Raw genomic sequence first — 20931 nt, 5'->3', positions numbered from 1 at the left:
GACATTTTGTTTTAATGAACCAAAACAAAACATGGGTTAGGGTTAGTAAGAGAATACCTGTGCAGTTCTGCAATCGCTGTTATGTGTACATCAGGGGAGGCTGGTGCAGGTAGAAATATACCATTCCTCTTTCCGCTCCATGCATTACAATGAGCCGATTTCTACCTGCACCAGCCTCCCCTGGTGTACATGCTGGACAAAACACTAGCAATATCTCACCACTAAAAGTAAAAAGACAAAATAATATTTACCCTGTTCACATCTTATTCTAGTTATGTTCTGGGTGAGACCACAATGTACTGTATGTACTATACATTCAATGACAGTCAGGTGAACTCTGTGTCAATGTTTCCCCTTCGTAGGAATTTGGGAGGGTCCGGACCCTGATGTCACGGTGTGATTTAATTCAGAACCTGCAGAAAAGGGGTTGTGAGGCCAAGTTCGTAGAGCATCCCAGGAGCACCACCAGAGTCTTGAGGAGCGAGCCCCTCAGCACTAAAGGCTCTGGACCGACCCAGTATAATGTCATCCAGATCATGCCCCAGAAGATCTCTCTAAGTCTCCGACCAGGTAAGCCCAGTTCAGCTTCTTAGACCAGGTAAGCCCAGTTCAGCTTCTCAGACCAGGTAAGCCCGGTTCAGCCTCCCAGAACACAGTATGTGGCCAGGGCCACAGGATTTAAAACGGACAGGTTGTGACAAAGTTGCAGCTAGTAATTTGACCGAGGTATTTGCGTACTGCCACAGCAACATTTAAAACCAGGAAGAGACATACGCTATAAAACAAACAAACTAGCAAATCTCATTGATGACAACAAGGCTTTCCTCTTAGAATGTGTTCAAAGACAAAAGTTGCTGGTTGATCTGTTGACTGAGAGGGGACATAAGATAGGGTTTTCTTAGGTAAATAGGCTATGTTTTTAAATCTAAACACAATTACCAAATACAGTCTACCCTTTGTAATGTACAGCTAGGTTCTTTTTTAAATCCACATTCTGAGTAAGATTGAGTAAGTGTTGCTAAAATACTGTAGTCTTGATAGTTGCCATTGCCACTCTATACTCAAGCAGCTTAAGAATGGAATTCTTAGAATGGTAAATGGAATCTTATTGATAACAGCAAGGCTTTCTTTTTAGAATAATATTCAAAGACAAAAGTTGCTGGTTGATCTGTTGACTGAGCAGTGCAATGATACACAACTCCCTCCTCTCCTCCAGGTGATCAGACGTCATTTGGGATGCAGGTACGCCAGGTAGAGGACTACCCTGTGGACCTGTACTACCTGATGGACCTCTCCCTCTCCATGAAAGACGACCTGGACACCATCCGTAACCTGGGCACCAAGCTGGCAGACGAGATGGGCAAACTCACCAGCAACTTCCGGCTGGGCTTCGGCTCCTTCGTGGACAAGAACATGTCCCCCTTCTCCTACACGGCGGCCAAGTACCAGGACAACCCCTGCAATGGGTGAGAGGGACACTGCTACTGAACCTTTTATAATACAGTCATTCGTCCTCATGGGTTTGGAGTAGGAACTAAATGGGGAGCAGTGCAGCTGTTTGAGGCAATGTTTTGGTTTTGCGTTTCTAATCTAGGATTAAGCGTGAAATCAATATTTTAACTTACAAAAAGGGAGGTGATGCTTTGCGTCTTAAATATCTGCACCAGTTCTCTTATATTCTCTGATATGATTGACAGTTGGGGAGTTTTTAGATGTGGAAGCGTTGATTCTGGATAACTAAGATACCGTAAACGAGGCTCACAAAATGGACACCGGCCGTGTGTGTGTGATGGCAGTAGGCTGAAGGGAAACAGAATAGATATAGAACTGGGCTGAAAAGCAGCCGGTCGCTAACCACATTTGCCCTGGGGGTGAGATTATGTTGCACTAACTTACTGCTTCATTACGCATCACTGCCCAAGTAGGTTATGCCCTGGGTTGTGTGTGTGTGTGTGTGTGTGTGTGTGTGTGTCACACAGCTACTGCAGGAAAACATTAAAGGGACAGATGACAACGTCTATGCCTCATTTGTCATCTCCAATAACCCACCCCTCCCGGAAACAACCAACATATTCAGGCCCTACATTCAGAATATATACATCCAGTATATTCAAAACATTTAGTCCTACATTCAGGATGTGTGTCGAGTCAGATGCAGAGTGTATGAGAATGTCATGAGGTCATCCTCTGTGTAGGAAACTATTACGTATTGTAGCTAAGCCCTTTTTAACTGTTTTCTCTCCACACAGATACAAGCTGTTCCCCAACTGCGTCCCATCCTTCGGTTTCCGCCACCTCCTGTCCCTGACAGACAAGGTGGACCGTTTCAACGAGGAGGTGCAGAAGCAGATGGTGTCTCGCAACCGGGATGCTCCGGAGGGCGGGTTCGATGCCATCCTGCAGGCTGCCGTTTGCAAGGTGAGTCGTCAATCAAACAGACATAGACTGTGTGCTCATATATCAACTCTGTTAATTAGAAGCGTCAGTGGGGGGGTTAAACAGGAAGTTTGCTGCAGCTGGTTAAACAAGAGGTCTAGTCAGAAACAGGCCTGGTCAGGTCCCAGTGTTTGGCTGGGAGTTCAATTGTTGTTACGGGAAGAGAGTGACTCCCTCTCAATGGCAGCTACCTTGTAATTTGGCAAAGCAGTCTCTCTCAAGTTTGGTGCTTGAACTTTGGTGCTCAAAGACCATATACAGCATTTTTGCTTAACTCACTACCAACTTTTATCAGTAATTCACATTGCTGAACATTCCTTACCATTCACGTAACGCTGAAGTTTCTCTGTTAAGAAAATGTGGTTTCCTCCTACGGCTATCGACAGGAAGCTGTCATGGCAACATGACTGTCTCCTAATGATAAACAATCATTTAGCCCGGGTTTTATTTCACACACTGTATAACTGAAGAAGAAAACAACAATGTTGTTGTTTCCAAGAAAGGCCTGGCCCACATCTCGATGCCAGCACACATCTTGATGCTAGCCCACATCTCTATTGTATACAGTGGCACAGTACATGATGTACCGGGGCGTCACAAATGGCAGCCTTCATGCCCACGCCTGTTCAAAGGTCAGATTGGTTTAGCATCATGGCATTAGTCAGCACTCTGAGACTAACGCTCACTGCTCAGTCTGCCACTGGCCTTTGTCTGCCTCTGTTTCCCATTGACAATGGCCTTCTGGATAAAGCACTTGTGTTGTCTTTTTCCTTGTTTATGTCTGCTGCCCAGCTCTTACAATCTCATCATCTGTGGGTCAGTGGTTTCAAGCTTGTGGAAAGTGATAGGGGTTTTCCACCTTTATGAAGTAATGATTTCTGATAGTGGCGGTAGTCTGACCCTAAATGGTCACCATCCTAGAAACCGCATGCCTATTGTTCACTGTGTGTATGAGTTGTCTTTTATGGAGAATGAATGAATGAATGAATTTGAGGATTTAGAATGATGGACTTACCCCAAATTGGTCATATGATGATATGTTCAATCAATCTCATTTATTTGTATAAATTAATAGGAGAGGATAGGCTGGAGGAAGGAGGCCTTCCACCTACTGGTGTTTGCCACTGATGACGTGCCCCACCTGGCTCTAGATGGCAAGCTGGGGGGCCTGGTCCAGCCCCATGACGGAGAGTGTCATCTGAATGAGAAGAACGAGTACAGCGGCTCCACCAAGATGGTAAGAGGGGACATTTGATCTATTTACCTCAAGAAAAACCTAGGTTTTAAAATCTAAACACAATGACCAAATACAGTCTACCCTTTGGAGTATGCAGCTAGGCTCTTTTTTTTTAATCCACATTCTGAGTTAGATTGAGTAAGCGTTGCTAAGATACTGTATCCTTAATAGTTGCCGTTGCCACTCTGTACTCGAGCAGCTTACAAATGGACTTTGAACATAAAGATGTTTGCTTTGAGGCTAAGCTAACAGCACTGACTCAAGATTTATCTAGCAGACACAGCACTGTGAAACTGTGACCTGAAACCATCCTAGAAACTCCTGTCAGGCATATGCATGTGTCTGATTCTTTGATAGTGACCAGGGCTAGATTTTGATAAAAAGGAAGGAAGCAATGTCTGGAAATTGACTAGCTCAGCATGGTTTTGGTCCTAGATCCTACAGTAACTCTAAATGACTTTATTAGGAACTCACTTCATGCCCAATTGGCCCTGCTTAACTCCTGTCAGGCATATGCATCATGCTAAATGTAGCTAAAGTTTTAACAACCTCAGTGGAAGGCCACTTACTGTACGCAATAAGGAGGGGGCAGGCTTGAATGGGGACATGTGTAAGAAGCGGCAAAACCCATGTGAGGCCAATTTACTTTTCAAAATGACTGTTTGTATTATGAGATTGAATCCGATGAAGAGAGCTTTTGATCTGTAGTCCTTTACATTGTCGCTTGAAGGCCAATAGCTAATGCAATCAAAACCTAATTAGCATCATGCGGATTTCAATTATATCAAAATTGATTTAAAAGTGTGGTATTTTGTCTATTCTCTAAATCACAACAGTTTTCCATGTATGTCACTTGACCTAGTCGAGATGACTAGTCTAGATGTCTATCACATTAAATTGAGTGGAGATATTCCAAAACAAATAAAAAATTGTTGTATGTCAATGGATCCTTAGCTTGGCTAATCCCTAAACAGGCTACGATGGTTTCCTCTCATCTGATTGTGGGACGGAATACGAGCTTCCTGGAACAGCGTTCTGTTTTCAGGGTGGCCGTTGAACTGGAAAAGCTGTAAAAAGCCAAATGTCGCTCATGGTCCATTTCAATTGAAATTCTCCCTGTTGATTGATTCCCCTACAGTGGGAATAATTTCACAGCTAAAGATCACAGCCAAAGTAAAAAAAATCTCATGTCACATTTAGTGGGAAAGTTGTTGCTTACTCATAAGTACTGTAATCAAGACCTCTAATCTGGATAAACCACTTCAAGCATAATTTTTCAGGCCTTTCCACCCGTGAGGAGGAAATGTCAGGGGAAACTCTAATGTAAACATGACATTGGAATAAGAAGAGCGATGACTTCCCTTCACTAACTTCCTGACAGGGAGCTGGGATCTAACAGCCTCAGAGCCAGCCAGGGCTAGTGTGAAGAAATGGCTTTAACATGTGAAGAATTCGTTTAACATGTTTCCATGTTTTATATCTCTCTGTAGGATTATCCCTCCCTGGCTCTCCTGGGGGAGAAGCTGGCAGAGAACAACATCTATCTCATCTTTGCCGTGACCAAGCGACTATATGTCATTTACAAGGTACCTCTGTCAGCTGTGTGTGTTTATATGGTTGCCTTTGATGTTATGTTAACTGCTGCATGCATTGTGTACCGAATAACATTTTCTCTGTCTTTCGTGTTTGAAGAATTTTACTGCTCTGATACCTGGCACCACAGTGGAGATCCTGGATCAAGACTCCAAGAACATCATCCAACTGATTGTTAATGCCTACAATGTAAGTAAAGGGACGCTGTAAAGGTTCAGTCCTTGGTCTGCCCATTAGTCTCTCCCGTGTGTGTGTGTGTGTGTGTGTGAGAGCGCGAGACAGAAAGAAAGAATGAAAGAGAGTAAAAGTCTTTCAACTAATCTCTCCTGCTGTGAGTAAAGAAATGAACCATTGGCCCAAGCCTGATCCTTTATGCATCCTGCACATCCCAAGGAGGGGGTTGTGTGACTGCAGAGCTGGTGTCTTAGCCTGCTGCTGAGTGGGGCCTCATCAATGGAGGCTGGTGGAGGTTGAAATCAGAGGATGGGCTCATTGTAATCCATGGAATGAGGAATGGTAGGAATGGAATCAAACACCAGTGTGTTTGATACCATTTCTCATTCCATTCCATGCAATATAATGAGCCCGTCCTCCAATTTCTACCTCCACCAGCCTCCCCTGGGCCACATTGTACTGTGACGGTGGCACACAATGACTGCTGTGTGGCCAGAGACCAAGACTTCTCTTTCTTAGTGAACATATAAATACTAGTATGTATATTTACAAGACCCCAAACCAAGCCCCTGGCCAATGTGCGTTATTGGAGGAAATGCCACACGATGGACACCAAAGGGAATATTATTCGTCCGTTGGTTGAAGTCTCAGGTGATTGAATAGCCTCAGAGGCCAGGGTTCCTGGCGGAGGAGACCCTCACCCAGCCCTCTCTGCTGTGGTCTGGGGAGGCCTCCTGGCCCTCACTCTGGGATCCTGTGTGTGTATCTCTGCACCGGCACTGAATGGAGACCCCCTACTAGTCCCCACCACACAGGAAATAGATTCCAGTATGTTCAAGTAAGGGTTCTGGTTGGGCTGGAGAGCGGGGGTCCACATTCTTGTGTATTTTCAACACAAGATTTAATCCAAGAACCCAACTGGAGAGCCAGAAACACATTGTGCTGCTGATTTTATTTCTCGTAAGTTTGTTGAATATTTGTCCTGGCAACATTGTTTAGATTTATATCGAGGTCAGCTTTGCTATATTGGACAACATCTAGTCTGCAGTGCTACAGTATTAGATTTAGAAAAAATATTATTTGTCCTCCAGATAAGAATGGTCATTTCCTTTTTCTGTACGTGGAAACATAAAACAATATCTTGGAAATTTGCAAGACGAGGATATTTGATTCACCAGTAGTGGTTCTGCCAAATGTACAGTATAATCTATCTCATACTTAAAGTTAAGCTTAGACCTCTAGCTACAATTAGACGCTGGGGTTTATAATTGTCATAAAACACCCTTATAATCCATTTTTAAAACATCCATCATCCTCCCAATAGAGTTAAGCTGTGGTTCTGGAGACAAAAACCTGAATGTACGTCATCGAATACTCTGTCACAGTGGCTCAGGGTTTGGCCATCTGAATGTTAATGTGCTTCAGGCAGGCAGTTATATAATTCACTTTCTGGAGTATTTGTGAGGAAACAACCATGCAAGAGAGAAAAGAATGTCTTCCTCTGTATATTTTGAATGTTTTTGAAACAAAATAATGTTCTCAATTTAGTCACATTTTCCCTAAATCTTTTCCAAATGAGCTGTGTTTTTTGTCTGCTAAGCATTTCTCTCGCTGTGGTTAAGTGGAACAACAACTTTGGTTTTTTCACTGTGAAGGAAAGGAACACTGGTTTAGTCTAGAACAGATACTTATGAGACATCCGATCGGGATGACCTGGTTAGCTGGAGAAAAAGTTATGTGACATGACATTAAATCATATTCCTCTTTGCCAAATGAGACACACACACACACACAGATAACAGCTATTTGTTTCGGTCAACTATTCAAATCAACAACTCTGATCAAAGACTCAAATCTTAAATGTTTGTTGTTCCGCCTTTGTCATGGGGGGGGGGGGTCATGACCTTAATGCATAAGCAATTTATTTCTTTATTTACATCAATTTTAATCTGAGAAGAAAAATGTCATTTTCTTTTCCAATATGGGCCAAAGAAGAGTGATCAATCATGTGTTTCTCTCCCGCATCATGATGTGGTTCTGATTACGCCTGTCTCAGTTCTGTAGTTTTAAAGCAGTAAGCCTGAGTGAACGCACATGAAGCTCAGACCCAGCTGGCAGCCTGGCACGCTGCGTTGCTTCGATATCTCACACACGCTCCGCATCCATCCATGCCCAGCCGCTGTGGTTTTGGGGGGGGGGGATTAGAAAAAGACAGAATTAACTGTATAAATCTGCCTAACCAAAGCATTTTATTCTCCCCCCCCCCCATTCTCTCCATGTGTCTCTCTTTTCCACCCTGACTGCAAACAGATTGGGTAACAGGCAGTTACTGGTTTTATTATAAAATGCTGAGTGGCAGTATTTTGAAGTAAGTGGCTCCATTTTCAGGGCGCTGGAAACGTTTAACATTCAAATCGGGTGGTTACCGTGGTTACCACCGGCAGCACTCTGTGCCAACTCTTATTGTAGACTCTGATTCTTTGTGATTTGTTGTTGAATTTGTTTAAGATTCAGAGTAGTTTGGTTTGAAAAGTTGACCAGTTGACCATCCTCCTTGTTTTCAAAGTGTGTGTGTGTCTGTGAGTGTGTGTGCGCACTTGTATGTGGTAGTTTAACTTAATTCTCTCTTTGTCTGTGTATCTCAGAACATCCGGTCCCAGGTTGAGCTGACTGTGGAGAACCACCCTGGGGACATCAGTCTCTCCTTCACTGCCACCTGTCAGGACGGACAGCCACTCCCGGGCCTCAGGAAGTGTTCCGATCTCAAGATAGGAGACACAGTGAGTCTCCCAAAACCTAACCACACTACGGAGCCATTCCAACTCAGCTGTACTCAGTCTGGTTTTGCATACACCATAGTTGCTGCAACAGTGCTTGATAGGACAATGTGAAAGGAAAATATACCAGCTAGCATTGTAAGGTTGGACTGTAGTGTGTCTCATAAGTTCCCTCTGTCTGCTCAATATACAGGAACTGACCTCTGAGGTATGTTCATGGTCTAGGATGATGCAACCCTAGGGTCCTTCAGGATGTAATTCCAGACTGTAGACAGATTCATTAGACTTAGCTGAAGGCTCTTCCACTATACTGAGAAGCAGAGGAGGCTGGTGGAGGTAGAAATCCTCAGATTTCTACCCTCAATGCCGAGAAAGGGATATCATGTACATAGCAAATGACTAAGGAAAGCACGTTGTGACTTGACGACTCTGGCAAACACAGTGTGACCTTTCTATCCTCTTAACTGTGTAGTTCCTGTTGTATAAATCAAACTGCCGTTGCTGGGAGGAGAGTTCTCTTCTCAGTCAATCTTCCTGGTAGGAGAGAAGCAATACAGGCCTTGTGTAGAACTAGCCTGGCTTAAAGGAGGAGAGTGTTCCAAACAACAACATCCTCCCTAATAATAATATTACCCCCCGTAATGGACAGCAATGTCAGACATTAGCTGTTGTGTTTCTGCATGCACCACGATTTGAAGAGGCAGCCGCCAGACACAGAAAGGCGAAAATCTGTGATTCCACTCCCCTAGAACACCCCTGGCAGTAACAACATGTTCATATGCAAACCCAGTTTTGGGTTTCCATTTTAGAAAGCGTTTTCTCTGGACCAAAACAACGTTTGTATATGAAATATTTATTTCAAGGGATCTCATTTCCCTGATCACTACCGATAAAAGAAAGCTTTTAGAAAGCTTGAATGTTACACACTGGACAATTAATGAAATTCACCCAGGCTGTGTGCCTAGAGAGAGGTGGTTAGCTGACGTAGACGGTTCCAGTTCACCTCAGGACAGCGATGTTGTGTTGCGTTATTCTCTTAAAACAGTTAGCATGTGTGGTGTTTGTGTACATCCTTAGTGTTTCCATGTGTGCTCTTATGTAAATCCCAGATGGTTTGTGACTCCTCAGACTAAGTAAGATCCATGCAAGAGTGGAATATACCTCGGAGGAAAAACGCTGCGTTCACGTCTCATACATCTGAAAAGTACACGAGCAGACCAGCGACAAATGAAACCAGGTGCCTCTAAAGAAAACACGTCAGGACACCAGAAAATGCCGTTGTTTTTTTGGAAAAATAAGCATTTGGAAACACTGGAACAGACGGGTGTCCATTCTCTGGAACGACACAACGTCCTGTGTCTGTTCCAGCTCGAACACACAGTCCGTGACCGCACAGTCGTTTTGGCACACGCTGGCCATTCTAGAGGCATAGTTCCTCCTGCTCCCAGAGTGACAATAATATGTGACGATATATCATACTCACTCATTCAGGCCCCAGAAGTGTCTCAGGTTTTGTAATTCTCCTGTTGCTCTCCGGGCCATCCAAGATCTAATTTCTCTGTCTGGGAATTTCATTCTGTCCTAATGAAAAGGAGTGTACGGCCAGACACTGATCATTTGCAGAGAGATGGATGAAGCTTGGGGCACAGGGAGGGCCCTGGATAGACTATAGTAGCAGTGGGAGAGACTATTACTGGGTCTAGAGGCTATTACTGGGCCCATTCACTTATTATGACTTATTATTGACTGCTGGGCACCGCAATGGGACATCAGCTGTGCCTTTCTCTTTCAAATAAGCTATTTTGGATGGCTCCCTGAAGGGTACAGAGGACATCACGTTGGTTTGTTAGTGGATTCTATCAACATGAAGTGGGAGTTTGTGTAGGAGGAAGAATAATAATTATACTGGCAGAGAGACTGATTCTCTTTAGTTGCTATGTTAAGTTGTTATGTTAACTGTGTTCAACGTGTTTGTAACCGTTGACAACGTGGAATGCATTCTCCCTTTTGTCTCAGGGGAACATAAATAAAGGTCAGGTGACGCAGGATCATTGCACATCTTAATCGCTTTGAGTTTTGCACTGCTCCAATCTCCAGGCCCCTCCACAGTGGGGTACAATGAGGATCTGTACAGAGCCTATTGAGACACCAGCGAAGGGGCTACTTTGTACACGCCACCATGCAGCGATCCTGACCCTGTGGAATTCATCTCCCAAAGCCCCAATGTCTCCCACCCTCATTCCTTATTTGTCTGATTGAATGTAGGGATGGGGTGGAGACGGAGGGAGTGAGGCTGGGGGAAGACTGGAGAATAACACCAGTGAATGGGGGAACCCATCTCTCTCTAGCCAGGGTGATGGGCCTACTGCTCTGGCTTTTGTTTGCATTTGGGGGGATTTGCGGTGCAGGGCTGCAGAGTGCCAATCTCCCCTCATAAAGAGGACACGGTGCAGGCCTGAGCCCAGGTGTCACTCAAAGAGGCTCTGCAGCTTCACCACGGAGCCTGACGCTGCATCTCAATGACCTCACACAAAAGTGGGGAAGGGCTGGTGACACCAGAGGTGATGGAGAACAAAGAGCATGGTAACAGAAATGTTAGGACCAGTGTATAAAGTTAAGCCCACATCCCTTTCACTGCAACACTCTCTCAAACCCTTACGACTACTAAAAAAGTCCCATACATACAGATTGGGCTGGCTAAGCCTACAACAACACCCTCCCTGTCTCTTGTGGGTATGTGGTCCAAGCCCCATAGTGAATGAGACAAACCCATAGATAAACCAGAGGCATTTTAATCAGATACTGTATGAGATGTTCTGCATCTCCTGATTATGTGAATGTGGTTTGTCATAAGAATGCTATAAAAATGATATCTCCATGGTAACAACGATGACTCAACTGAAAGAAAGTCCCTTTAGGGTCATGAGAATCTCATATGATTTAGAAAGCCTTGAAATTGGAGAATACATTCAGTGGGAAAACTGCAGTGAGACAATGTCTCCTCTTCTTAAAGTCATTGTGTTTTTTGTACACGTCATGCCACCTCTTGCATCATGCCTACTGTACACCAGTGGAGGCTAGTGGAGGTAGAAAATGGAGGTTGGGCTCATTGTAATGCATGGAATGGAATGAGGTTTGATAGTATCAAACAGTGAGTCCATCTTCCGATTTCTACCTCCATCAGCCTCCCCTGATAAACACACCATCAGACTACTCAAGCATTTAGACTAATTCTACTCTCCTTACCCCTCTCAGCAAGGTTGATCACTTATATTGCATTACACTGCACACAGATAGCCAACTGTCACACCGGAACTCTTTCATTGAGTTCAAGGTGAAGCTGAGGTGAGTCCTCTGGTTCACTCTCCACTCCCCAGACCCTTCTAATAGCCAGCTACTTTGCTTCCCTCCCTTTTACTCCAGCATCTCAACGTTGCTCTAACCTAACAAGCCACATGGTTGAATCAACTGGCTTCCTCGTGACTCACGTCCCGTAAATCCAATTCAGCCGCTCGTTACCTCGTTAGGAGAGCCATGCTGTAGTGGAGAAGGCAGAGTAGATAGGAGGCCCCTCCGCACCTTACACAGGCTCTTCCTGTATCCTGACTGGCGTCTTGTCTTCTGACCAATAGAAACGTTCCACAACTCCTCTGCTGTCATGCCCTTTTCTTTGCCATGTGAATGTGGAAGACTGTCACTGTGTTGAATAGCTTTCTTTCCATTAGAAAATACTGTTTATTGTATAATAACACAAACTGTTCAACTCCATTATAGCATGTAACTACTATGTTAATACAATGTTTTACTATGGTAATTACAGTGTTACTACTCAGGTATAGAGGCCTTTATGTCACTGAAAGGCTCTCCTTGCAGGGTCTGTGACCTTTTAATGACTAAGACTGTGCTTTCCCATGAAACTAGACTCGGGTGGGAAATATGAAAGGGAAGAGCTGCAGTGTTCTGAGTGACAGGGTGACACTCTCCTCCCCGATGAATCAGGTCCTTGCGTGCAGAGCTGCAGCCAACGGCTGAGTGTTTGGCTTGGGCCTCAGTCCAAAGCTAAGGCTGTGGGCTTCAGAGCTTTGCTGTGAACTACAAAACCCAGCATGGGACCCCTCCCTCAGTCCCCTCAGGGCTCCACACTATAGCACACAGGCCTCCTGAGACTTTGGAGAAAAAGCAGGACTTTTTCCTGCTTTTATACTGATCTGTAGCCCCGACCGAACCTTACAGTACCAAACCCACTTGTGGAGTGGACAACCTCTGAAATACTTCTACAGCAGTGGAGGCTGGTAGAGGTAGAGATCGGAGGACGGGCTCATTGTAGTGCATGGAACGGAATGAGGAATGGTATCAAACTCATTCCATTTCATGCATTGCAATGAGCCTGTCCTCCAATTTCTACCTCCACCAGCCTCCCCTGTTCCATAGATGCCTTGTGCCGTCATGTTTGTGTAACCTCTTTTAGATTAGCTTTCCCCTGTCATGTGGTAGAAAGGTCTATATTGAAAAATGTAACCATATTTCCTTCGGATTCTGTGAAATGCTTTTGTGGTCAGTCCTTATGTATCTTTGAGGCAGAATTTCCCAGTTTTTGTTTTGTTTAGTTTTTTGAAGTCGGGACTTTTTTTTGCTTCTGGTACTTTGGAATAGGGTTGTGTAGCAAGTGTTGATATGAAACTGACATGTACATATTGCATGTAACAACACAGCACTCTACTTATGACAGGCAGAGGTGAGGAGGATGGTGACTAAGGCAGCTCAGCTAAACAGAAAAACACAGATACAGCCCAGCTCATGTTGAAACAATCAAAGCAAAGGGGAGGGTGGAGTTGCTCCTCTGAAGACTTCCTTCTTCAGAGGAGCAATCAGATGGGTGTAGGTCAGGTCCTGTCTGTGTCATCTGCCTCAATCGCCTGTGATTTATCTGAGTCAAAGCCACATCAACTCTCCCCTGAGAAGTCCACATGTGTCAACACTAGCAGGGTCATAGAGAGTCCAGTGCTAAACCTGGGATGGGTACGATATATTTTTCGTGTGTGAAGGAGATGGTGTGATGGATAAAGGTCGTGGAAGGCTGTATGAAGACTTAAGCCTTTTCTCAATTGTCGATAGCAGGGGAGGCTGGGGGAGGTAGAAATCGGACGATTCTTTATGAGGACGAAGCGAGTGGAGGAGAGGACGCAAGGAATCGTGTTCCTAACTATTGAGGAACGGCTCTAGTACTGAGAGCTGCTTGGTTCCTTATTGTGCCATTTGGTTTGTGCAAAACACGGCCCCTTCATGTAAGAATGCCTATCTACCAGTGGAGGTAGAAATCGGAGGATAAGCACATTGTACTGCATGGAATGCGTGTTTGATACCATTCCTCATTCTATGCATTTTAATGTCCTCCTAGTCCTACATCCACTAGCCTCCCCTGCTATCTACAGTGCGTGATATCATGTCTCCGTCCTCTACTCCAGGTGTCCTTCAACGTGAGCGTGGAGGCCCGAGGCTGCCCGGCCCCAGGTACCCAGCAGAGCTTCACCATCAAGACCAGGGGCTTCAAGGACCGGCTGGAGGTGTCTGTGGACTACCGCTGTGACTGCGGCTGCACCGGGCAGACCCGGGCCAACAGCACCCGCTGCAGCTCCATTGGCACCTACACCTGCGGTACCTGCCGCTGTGAGCCGGGCTACCTGGGCGCCAGCTGCGAGTGCCAGGAGGGCGAGGGCAGCCTGCATCTGAGCGCCTGCAGGGAGTCGGAGGGCAAGCAGATCTGCAGCGGCCGCGGCGAGTGCAGCTGCAACCAGTGCCTCTGCTACGAGTCGGAGTTCGGCAAGATCTACGGGACCTTCTGCGAGTGCGACGACTTCTCCTGCGCCCGTCACAAGGGCATCCTCTGTTCCGGTGAGAGGGCGCTGCTGCCATTCACTGCCACACAAGACACATGCAGCACAGCACCCTTTATAACAGAACCTTAGGTTTTCTTAGAAATGCATGTGTTGAGTACTGAGGGACGCGTGCGCTGACATCACGCCTATTCAAAGATTTGCATGCAACAATTAAATATACCAGAAGTCATATATATACTCACCGAACACTTTATTAGGAACACTATACTAATACTGGGTAGGGCCTCCCTTTGCTCTCAAAACAGCCTCAATCCCTCATGGCATTGATTCCACAAGAAGTTGGAAACATTCCTTTGTGATTCTGGACCATGATGACATGATTGCATCACGCGATTCCTGCAGATTTTTCAGGTGCACTTTCAAGCTGTGAATCTCCCGTTCTACCACACACCAATGGTGTTCTATTGGATTCAGATCCGGTGACTGGGAAGGCCACTGAAGAACATTGTCATGTTCATGAAACCAGTTTGAGACAACTTTTGCTTTGTGGCATGGTGCATTATCATGCTGGAAGTAGCCATTAGAAGAGGGGTAAATTGTGGCTATGAAGGGATGTACATGATCAGCAACAATACTCAAATAGGCTGTGGCATTCAAGAGATGATTGATTGATTGGTATTAACGGGCCCAAAGTGTGCCAAGAAAACATTCCCCACACCATTACACCACCTGCACCATGAGAAGGTGTACAGGTGTTCCTAATAAAATGTTCGGTGAGTGTATATTGACTATAGAGGGTGTGCCTTTGGTTTCAAGTTGAAGCAGAGAGGAAAAGCTAATCTCAGATGTGATCACATTATCTTTAATGATCTACAATGTTGATAAACAGCATAGGTGCCAGTAGTGAGCAACATGGTAGCGGTCGAACGCTGAACACAACCCTGCATGTTTGACTGTGTATGGAGTCAGTGTTGGGAAAATGCTCACCCATACCTACACAGGGTGTGTCTTTGTGGTTAAAGCTCTCCCGAAACCCTTTTTTATTTTTTTTATATCATCAAGAAAGCTCAAATGTTCACCTGCGGGGTATTGGCTAGCCTCCCAAATATAGGTTTAAAAAACAGCTGCTGCCGGTGAGCTTAATGTGCACTTCATGTTTTTACTGTCTCTCTCTGAGGGTTCTCTTTGACGTGAACACTCAGTGCTTTAGGACCCAGGAGAGTTGTGGCGGCTGTGTGCAGGAATGAGTCCTGGTGCCAGAACCAGAGTTCCATTCTGAGCAGAGATGCACCGTTGCCCTTTTTTTACCCTCTTTTGTTTTTTTATTCGTTTTTTTGTATTCGTCCCCGAGCATTAATGTGCTCCATTGATAAAAGATGCATGCGCTGATGTCAACCAACCCACAAATCCCAATGTTCTCCGTCCTGTGGCTCTGCTCTAAGCCTCATGCCCTAGATAGACTGTGAGCAAGCTGGGCAGTAAGCTTGCAGGGTTGCTTGGTGGAACTGAGTGACATACTAAACAGGCGGTCCTATTGGATTTCCCAGAACACCGGGTCCAAGCCTCTGTGCATTCTGGGTCGAGACCTGCTGGAGATCGGCCCACTGGCTTTTCCCCAAGCCTGGAACGGCTGTTCCACAAAACCACAGAGGACGCTTTGTAACAAGGCTCGCTTTTGTGTGTGTTCCCAAATACAATGTGTGGGTCTATACCCAGCGAAGTGCTGTGTGTTTTGTTTAGTCAGCATGACCAACCGGACAAACACAAAATGGGGATTTGTTGTTAGTGGGGGCGGTCATAAGCGAGGGCGGTCATAAACAGACCCTTTGGGGTAGGATGATGACTGGCGGACGATCATTAAATGTTAACAGTCCGGTACGCTCACGTGTGGCCCCACTTCTCTTCTCTCAGCATGATTGACTGTGTATAATGAGTTCCTAATGATACTGAATGATCGCCCCTCTCCTCACTTCCGTGGTGCAGTCACTTCATTGTCAGAGAGAATAAACAGTGTTGTAAAACCGATCCTAGAGTATACCGGTCCCTAAACCCACAGATGTGAATGTGGAGGACTGTTCTGGGGCCTCTCTCCCCTGTAAAAATGCCTTGTAAACAGCATTGTGGACAGTTTGGATTGGTTACACTCCACCGAAAAGCAGCTCATTTACCCAGTGTTGGGGAACTAAGAGAGCTGGTTTGGATTGAGTTGCAGGATCCAGACTGATAAACTGCTGAAAGGCACTGGGGCTTTCATTAAAACCAGTATTCAATTGGCATAGTGTCCTGAATGTGTTTTTTTTGTTTCTTCTAAGTTCAGAGCGTTGTATGGCCTTGCTGTTTTCATTTGTAGGTCTGGAAGACATCTTGGGGATCTTACAATAGTAGTTTTAAACTGCACCACCTTATCAGTCAGATCTGAGCTGAACAAACTGTAGCTTAGATTAGATTATATATCAGTATATGAGCAGTATAGTAGTGCAGTGTAGTAGTAGCTTGCACCTGACGCCAGTTGTGCAGTCACCTGTGTGTGTCAGCATTGATGAATGGGGTAGGGAGGAAGAACAGCATGTGTCTGCAGTATTGATGAATGGGCGTTTGCAGTTTTACGTAAGGCTGAGTTTGTTGATACTGGCATTAAATTAATGCCCTCCCTCAGGGTCTGGAGATCAGTAACGTAACAAACCTGCTTTGTGAACAGCTCCTCTTCAATGAAGCCCTTCTAGACTCTTCCTTCCACCGGTCAGATTTAATTACTGTCACTGGGCCAATAGGGATGCCAAGATTCCTGCATGGCGATTGGCTCCCGGTGACTCAAAAGACAGCTGTGTTGGATGCTAGGAGTGGGCCCCACTGTAAACAGAGCTCACAGGTTATAGTAACCCTTTTTAACCTAACCCTTTTTTACTGCTGTTTTTAATGCACAGATGCTTAACCCTGCCCAACTGTTTTAGGGCTATATTTACTTAGGTAACTTGTATCTGTAGTAGTAACAATACTGTACTGTACTACTATCATTTACTGCATATTGACCTTATATTTACCCTGTTTTGTTGTGTTGGGGTGTAGCTCTGTTACGGTCTGCTTGCTGCCTCTGGGAAGAGAGGTCTTTGATGTCTTTAGCAGCCGTGCTCTTGTTTGCGCAGACATTGAGTGTGAGGATACGGGCCACGCTCCACACCCAACTGTTGGTCATGTCTGCTCTGTGGCTGTGGCAACGGAAGGCAGCAGCAAGCCAAACCTCCACAGAGCCTAGCGCCTACACAGTCCTCTCTGGTCCAGCGGCACTGTCACCCAGCTCCACACGTCTCAACCAATTACACCCACACAGAACTTCACACAGGCTTAAATCAGCTAGTGTTGGTCATATGTCATGGAATAGAATCGCTGGCTCTGGAATTGTACTCCTATCGTCCGAAACCGCTCACACCCTGTAGTATAGTCCCTGTACAAAGATGTGTTGGTTTGTGAGGGCTGTGTATGTTTGTCTTCTCGCACACCTTTCTCAGATTAGCTTTTGTTGTGATGATCTGCACTGAAAGCTATCTCTTTTCCGCTTTAGGTAAACTCACTGGTCTTATCTTCCACAGCTGGCTTGGCATGCAGGGCTATGAATGCGGGTGTGTAGTGTGTGTGTGTGTGTGCACATGCACGTGCGCGTGCGTAGTCAGTGTGGAACGGTCATAGCGTCAAAATTGGTGCCCCAGAGAGAAGGCCCTCTGGGCAAAGAACCTTCAATGACTCTGCAGTTCTGTGCAACTTTACATGAGTGCAGGGATGTAAGGGGAGGTCAGGATCATTAATCAGCTGCTAAAGTTAGCAGGTCTGACAGGGGAGATGGGGGGAGGTATCGCTACCCAAGAGGCGAGGCTGAGGGATGGGGGGGGCTGAGTGGTGGGGAGGGGGGCTGTGTCAGCTGACCCTGTGTTCAGACTCTCTGTCTCTGTGTTCTCCTGCAATCTTATCCTCCTCAGTGTGTAGCCAGGCCGGCCTCTCAACCCTGAGGCCCATGCTGCCTAGGACTGTTATGATGGCTGCAGGGTGAAGTAAGTGTAGACAGATGGGTACTATATGGATAGAATTAGTCTCTGTCACGTAACCTACAGTAGGGTGATTTTAGGTGTGTGTGTGTGTGTGTGTGTGGGTGTGGTGGTGGGAGACCTGTGTGTAAGTCCTGTGTGTATGAGCAACGGGCTGCTCTTGACGAGGCCTCAGTAGTAAACCTTGACTTTGTAGTCTCCTGTCACACATCTGCAGCTGGTCCTGAGTAACAATCTAACTGTTCCATACCACAAAATGCCAGAAATAGCGTGGGTTTCTTTTTCCAGACTCGCACGTTTCCCACAAACCCTTTTGCCCCATAAATCTGCAGCCTCAGAGCGTGTGTGTGTGTGTGTGTGTGTGGAGATGGTGGATTGAAAGGGTAAATGGGAACATGTGTGTTTATGAATGCGTGTGTCCCTGGCATGACTGTGACCAGGCCTTGGCTTGAAGTGAGAGCTGTTGTCAGGCCTTCAACGTCTCCCCTATGGCTGCTCTGTTATTGAAAATGGACCCTGTTAGTTCTTCAGTTCAGTTTGTCTAAAACATCGAGAGAACTTTGAGCGTTTTATGGGTTTTGACTTACCAATTGTTAAAGGCGAGGCCTTTGTCTGTTTGTTTGTGAGTTTCGCCCTCTTTCCTCCTAGACACATTTAACAAATAACACTGCAAACTAAGGATAATCTCCCAGGTTGTGACTCATGGAAGAGGAATGAGGGCGAACGTTCAGGTGCCCATAGGCAAAGTTGAAAGTTGGGTTGCTATACTGATGTACTTAGTCTTTGTATTAAAACCTAGCCTGCAGTGATAGACACTAGGATTAGCAGACACGCCAAGTGCAAGTTGATAGGCCTAAAAACAGGAACATGGACAAGTCCAAACAAAGCCATATTCTAGCTGTAGTTTTTGATTGATACTGAGTAATCACAGTATCTCAGCTTCTATCAGGCTGAGCGGTTCAGCTCAGTTCATTTAACATTTTGGCATGGCTGTTGTGGAATAGATTAGCATTTTATTTGTTGTAAGCCGAACACCCAGCAATTAGTAAACCTGTTCTGGGTTAGCGGTTGGCAGACGGCCCGACATGTTCTCACTACCATAGGGCTTCCAGCAGTGTGTTGGAACAAAGTCAGGCCTACCTAACACACATTTCTTTGATGGTTTGTCCCTCACCACATTCCTCCCTCCCTCCCCCTCCTCCCCAAAGGGGCAGTGGCTACCTCAGCAGCACCTGGGCTCCCAGTCCTGCACCGAGCCCTGGAGCTAAAGCAAACACACAGTGACACCTCCCTCCTCGAACCTGACTGAACCTGACCACCACAAAGACATCTGAGACTCTCAGCTCTCCTGTACTGTAGATACAAGGAGACCTACGCACACAAGGAGACACACACACGCACAGAGCACACACACACACACCACCTCCCCTCTCCCTTTAAACTGACTGAACCTGACTATGATAATGACCTGACCTACTCTCTCTCTGGATGGTAGTTTATCAGCTCTCTCCTGTGTGAAATACTACAAGGACCACACCTCCCCCCATGCCCCAAATACTGTAGACACACACACACGCCACCTCCCCTCCCCCTCTAACCTGATGGAACCTGACCATGATAAAGACCTGACCTACTCTACTGTCTAGATGGTGGATTCTCAGCTCTCTCCACCCCCATCCCCCCACCCTCCCATGCCTGCCTTGTTCAGAGTAGTAAAGTGGCGTGCAGCCCTGCAGGTGTTGCTGCTGCTAACATACAGCTCTGTCTGCACCATCTGGATGCCTTTTAGGAGTGGTGGTGGTGTAGTATAGTACACCCAGCCTGTCCTGCTGAGCTTCCCGGAGATGGAGACATCTGAAATATTCAGTAAGACCCCCATTGTAGAGCAGTGGAGGCGGGGTAGCTGCAGGGCTGCACTGTGAACTTCAAGCCCTCCTTAGGGGGCCTTTGCCTTTCCGCATTCCCCATGTCAAGATTATTGTGTACCGATATGCTTTTATTTATGTTATGTGTTTTGTGAATGTGTTTGGGTTTTAATATGATGTACAGTAGTGTGTTGAGACCTTGTTGGAAAAAAAAAAAAAAAGCACTTTAAAACGAAATAAACTTGAAACACAGGCATGTACTTCCTAGTCCAGGCAGTGATCTGAGGTTACTCCCCTCAGGGCAGAAACCATTTCTAGTGTAGCTGTAGTAATCCATACTCCCTTCTCCAGATCCAGCTAATAGCGCAGCGCTGGCTGCTGCCTTAAACTTTTTGTAGATGCATGTATCCAGCTTTGATTACTTTGACTATAAAAGTTCTCTGTAATTAGCGTATCCAGGATATTTCCTGGTCCTACATTATTATTTTTGGTCAGACTCTATGGGCAGGTCTCCAGCCAGTAGAGCTGAATGGTAACTCAAAGTAGGCATTACTTTTTTATTCGTTATCGTGCATTAATTCCAGCTTCATGAGTCCTGGAGGTCAAGGGTCAAGCCAGTGGGTTTGGGCCTATAAAACACGACTGTAATTGCTTCTACAAGATAAAAAGCAACAGCTGTAAAAATGCTTCTTACTATTAGAATTGGAGGCACTCTTTCGTGTGTGTGTGTGTGTGTGTGTTCGTGTTCATGTTCGTGTTCACAGCCCTGGCCTGAGGCACCTCCACCAAGCAAATCAAAACAGGAGACTCTTGTGGCTTTTAAGTCTTAACTGAGGAATGGGGCTCTGAGAGTAGGAGGAACACCCTCCTCTGCCAGTGTTTACCCACAGAAAGAGTGCAGGCCTGGGTATCGTTCCTAGTCTGTTTTTAGATGTCTTTAGTCTGTGTTAGAATGGATGAATGTGCCTGTTTGTC

General features: G+C 45.7%; 1 protein-coding gene across 1 annotated transcript in view; it reads left to right on the top strand.

Moving 5' to 3' along the window:
• Positions 1-20931, top strand: part of itgb5 (integrin, beta 5) — a 38191-nt gene that overhangs the window by 1486 nt on the left and 15774 nt on the right. The window contains exons 3-10 of the mRNA XM_083682486.1: positions 363-570; positions 1217-1466; positions 2250-2418; positions 3512-3673; positions 5164-5259; positions 5366-5455; positions 8086-8220; positions 13683-14109. Coding sequence (XP_083538612.1) covers positions 363-570; positions 1217-1466; positions 2250-2418; positions 3512-3673; positions 5164-5259; positions 5366-5455; positions 8086-8220; positions 13683-14109 — 1537 coding nt within the window. The remainder of the gene's footprint in view (positions 1-362; positions 571-1216; positions 1467-2249; positions 2419-3511; positions 3674-5163; positions 5260-5365; positions 5456-8085; positions 8221-13682; positions 14110-20931) is intronic.

This window comes from Argentina silus, assembly GCF_951799395.1.
Source record: "Argentina silus genome assembly, chromosome: 12".
Classification (NCBI taxonomy): domain Eukaryota; kingdom Metazoa; phylum Chordata; class Actinopteri; order Argentiniformes; family Argentinidae; genus Argentina; species Argentina silus.
The sequence above is the reverse complement of the archived record's forward strand: the minus strand, read 5'-3'. Positions and strand labels throughout refer to the sequence as shown.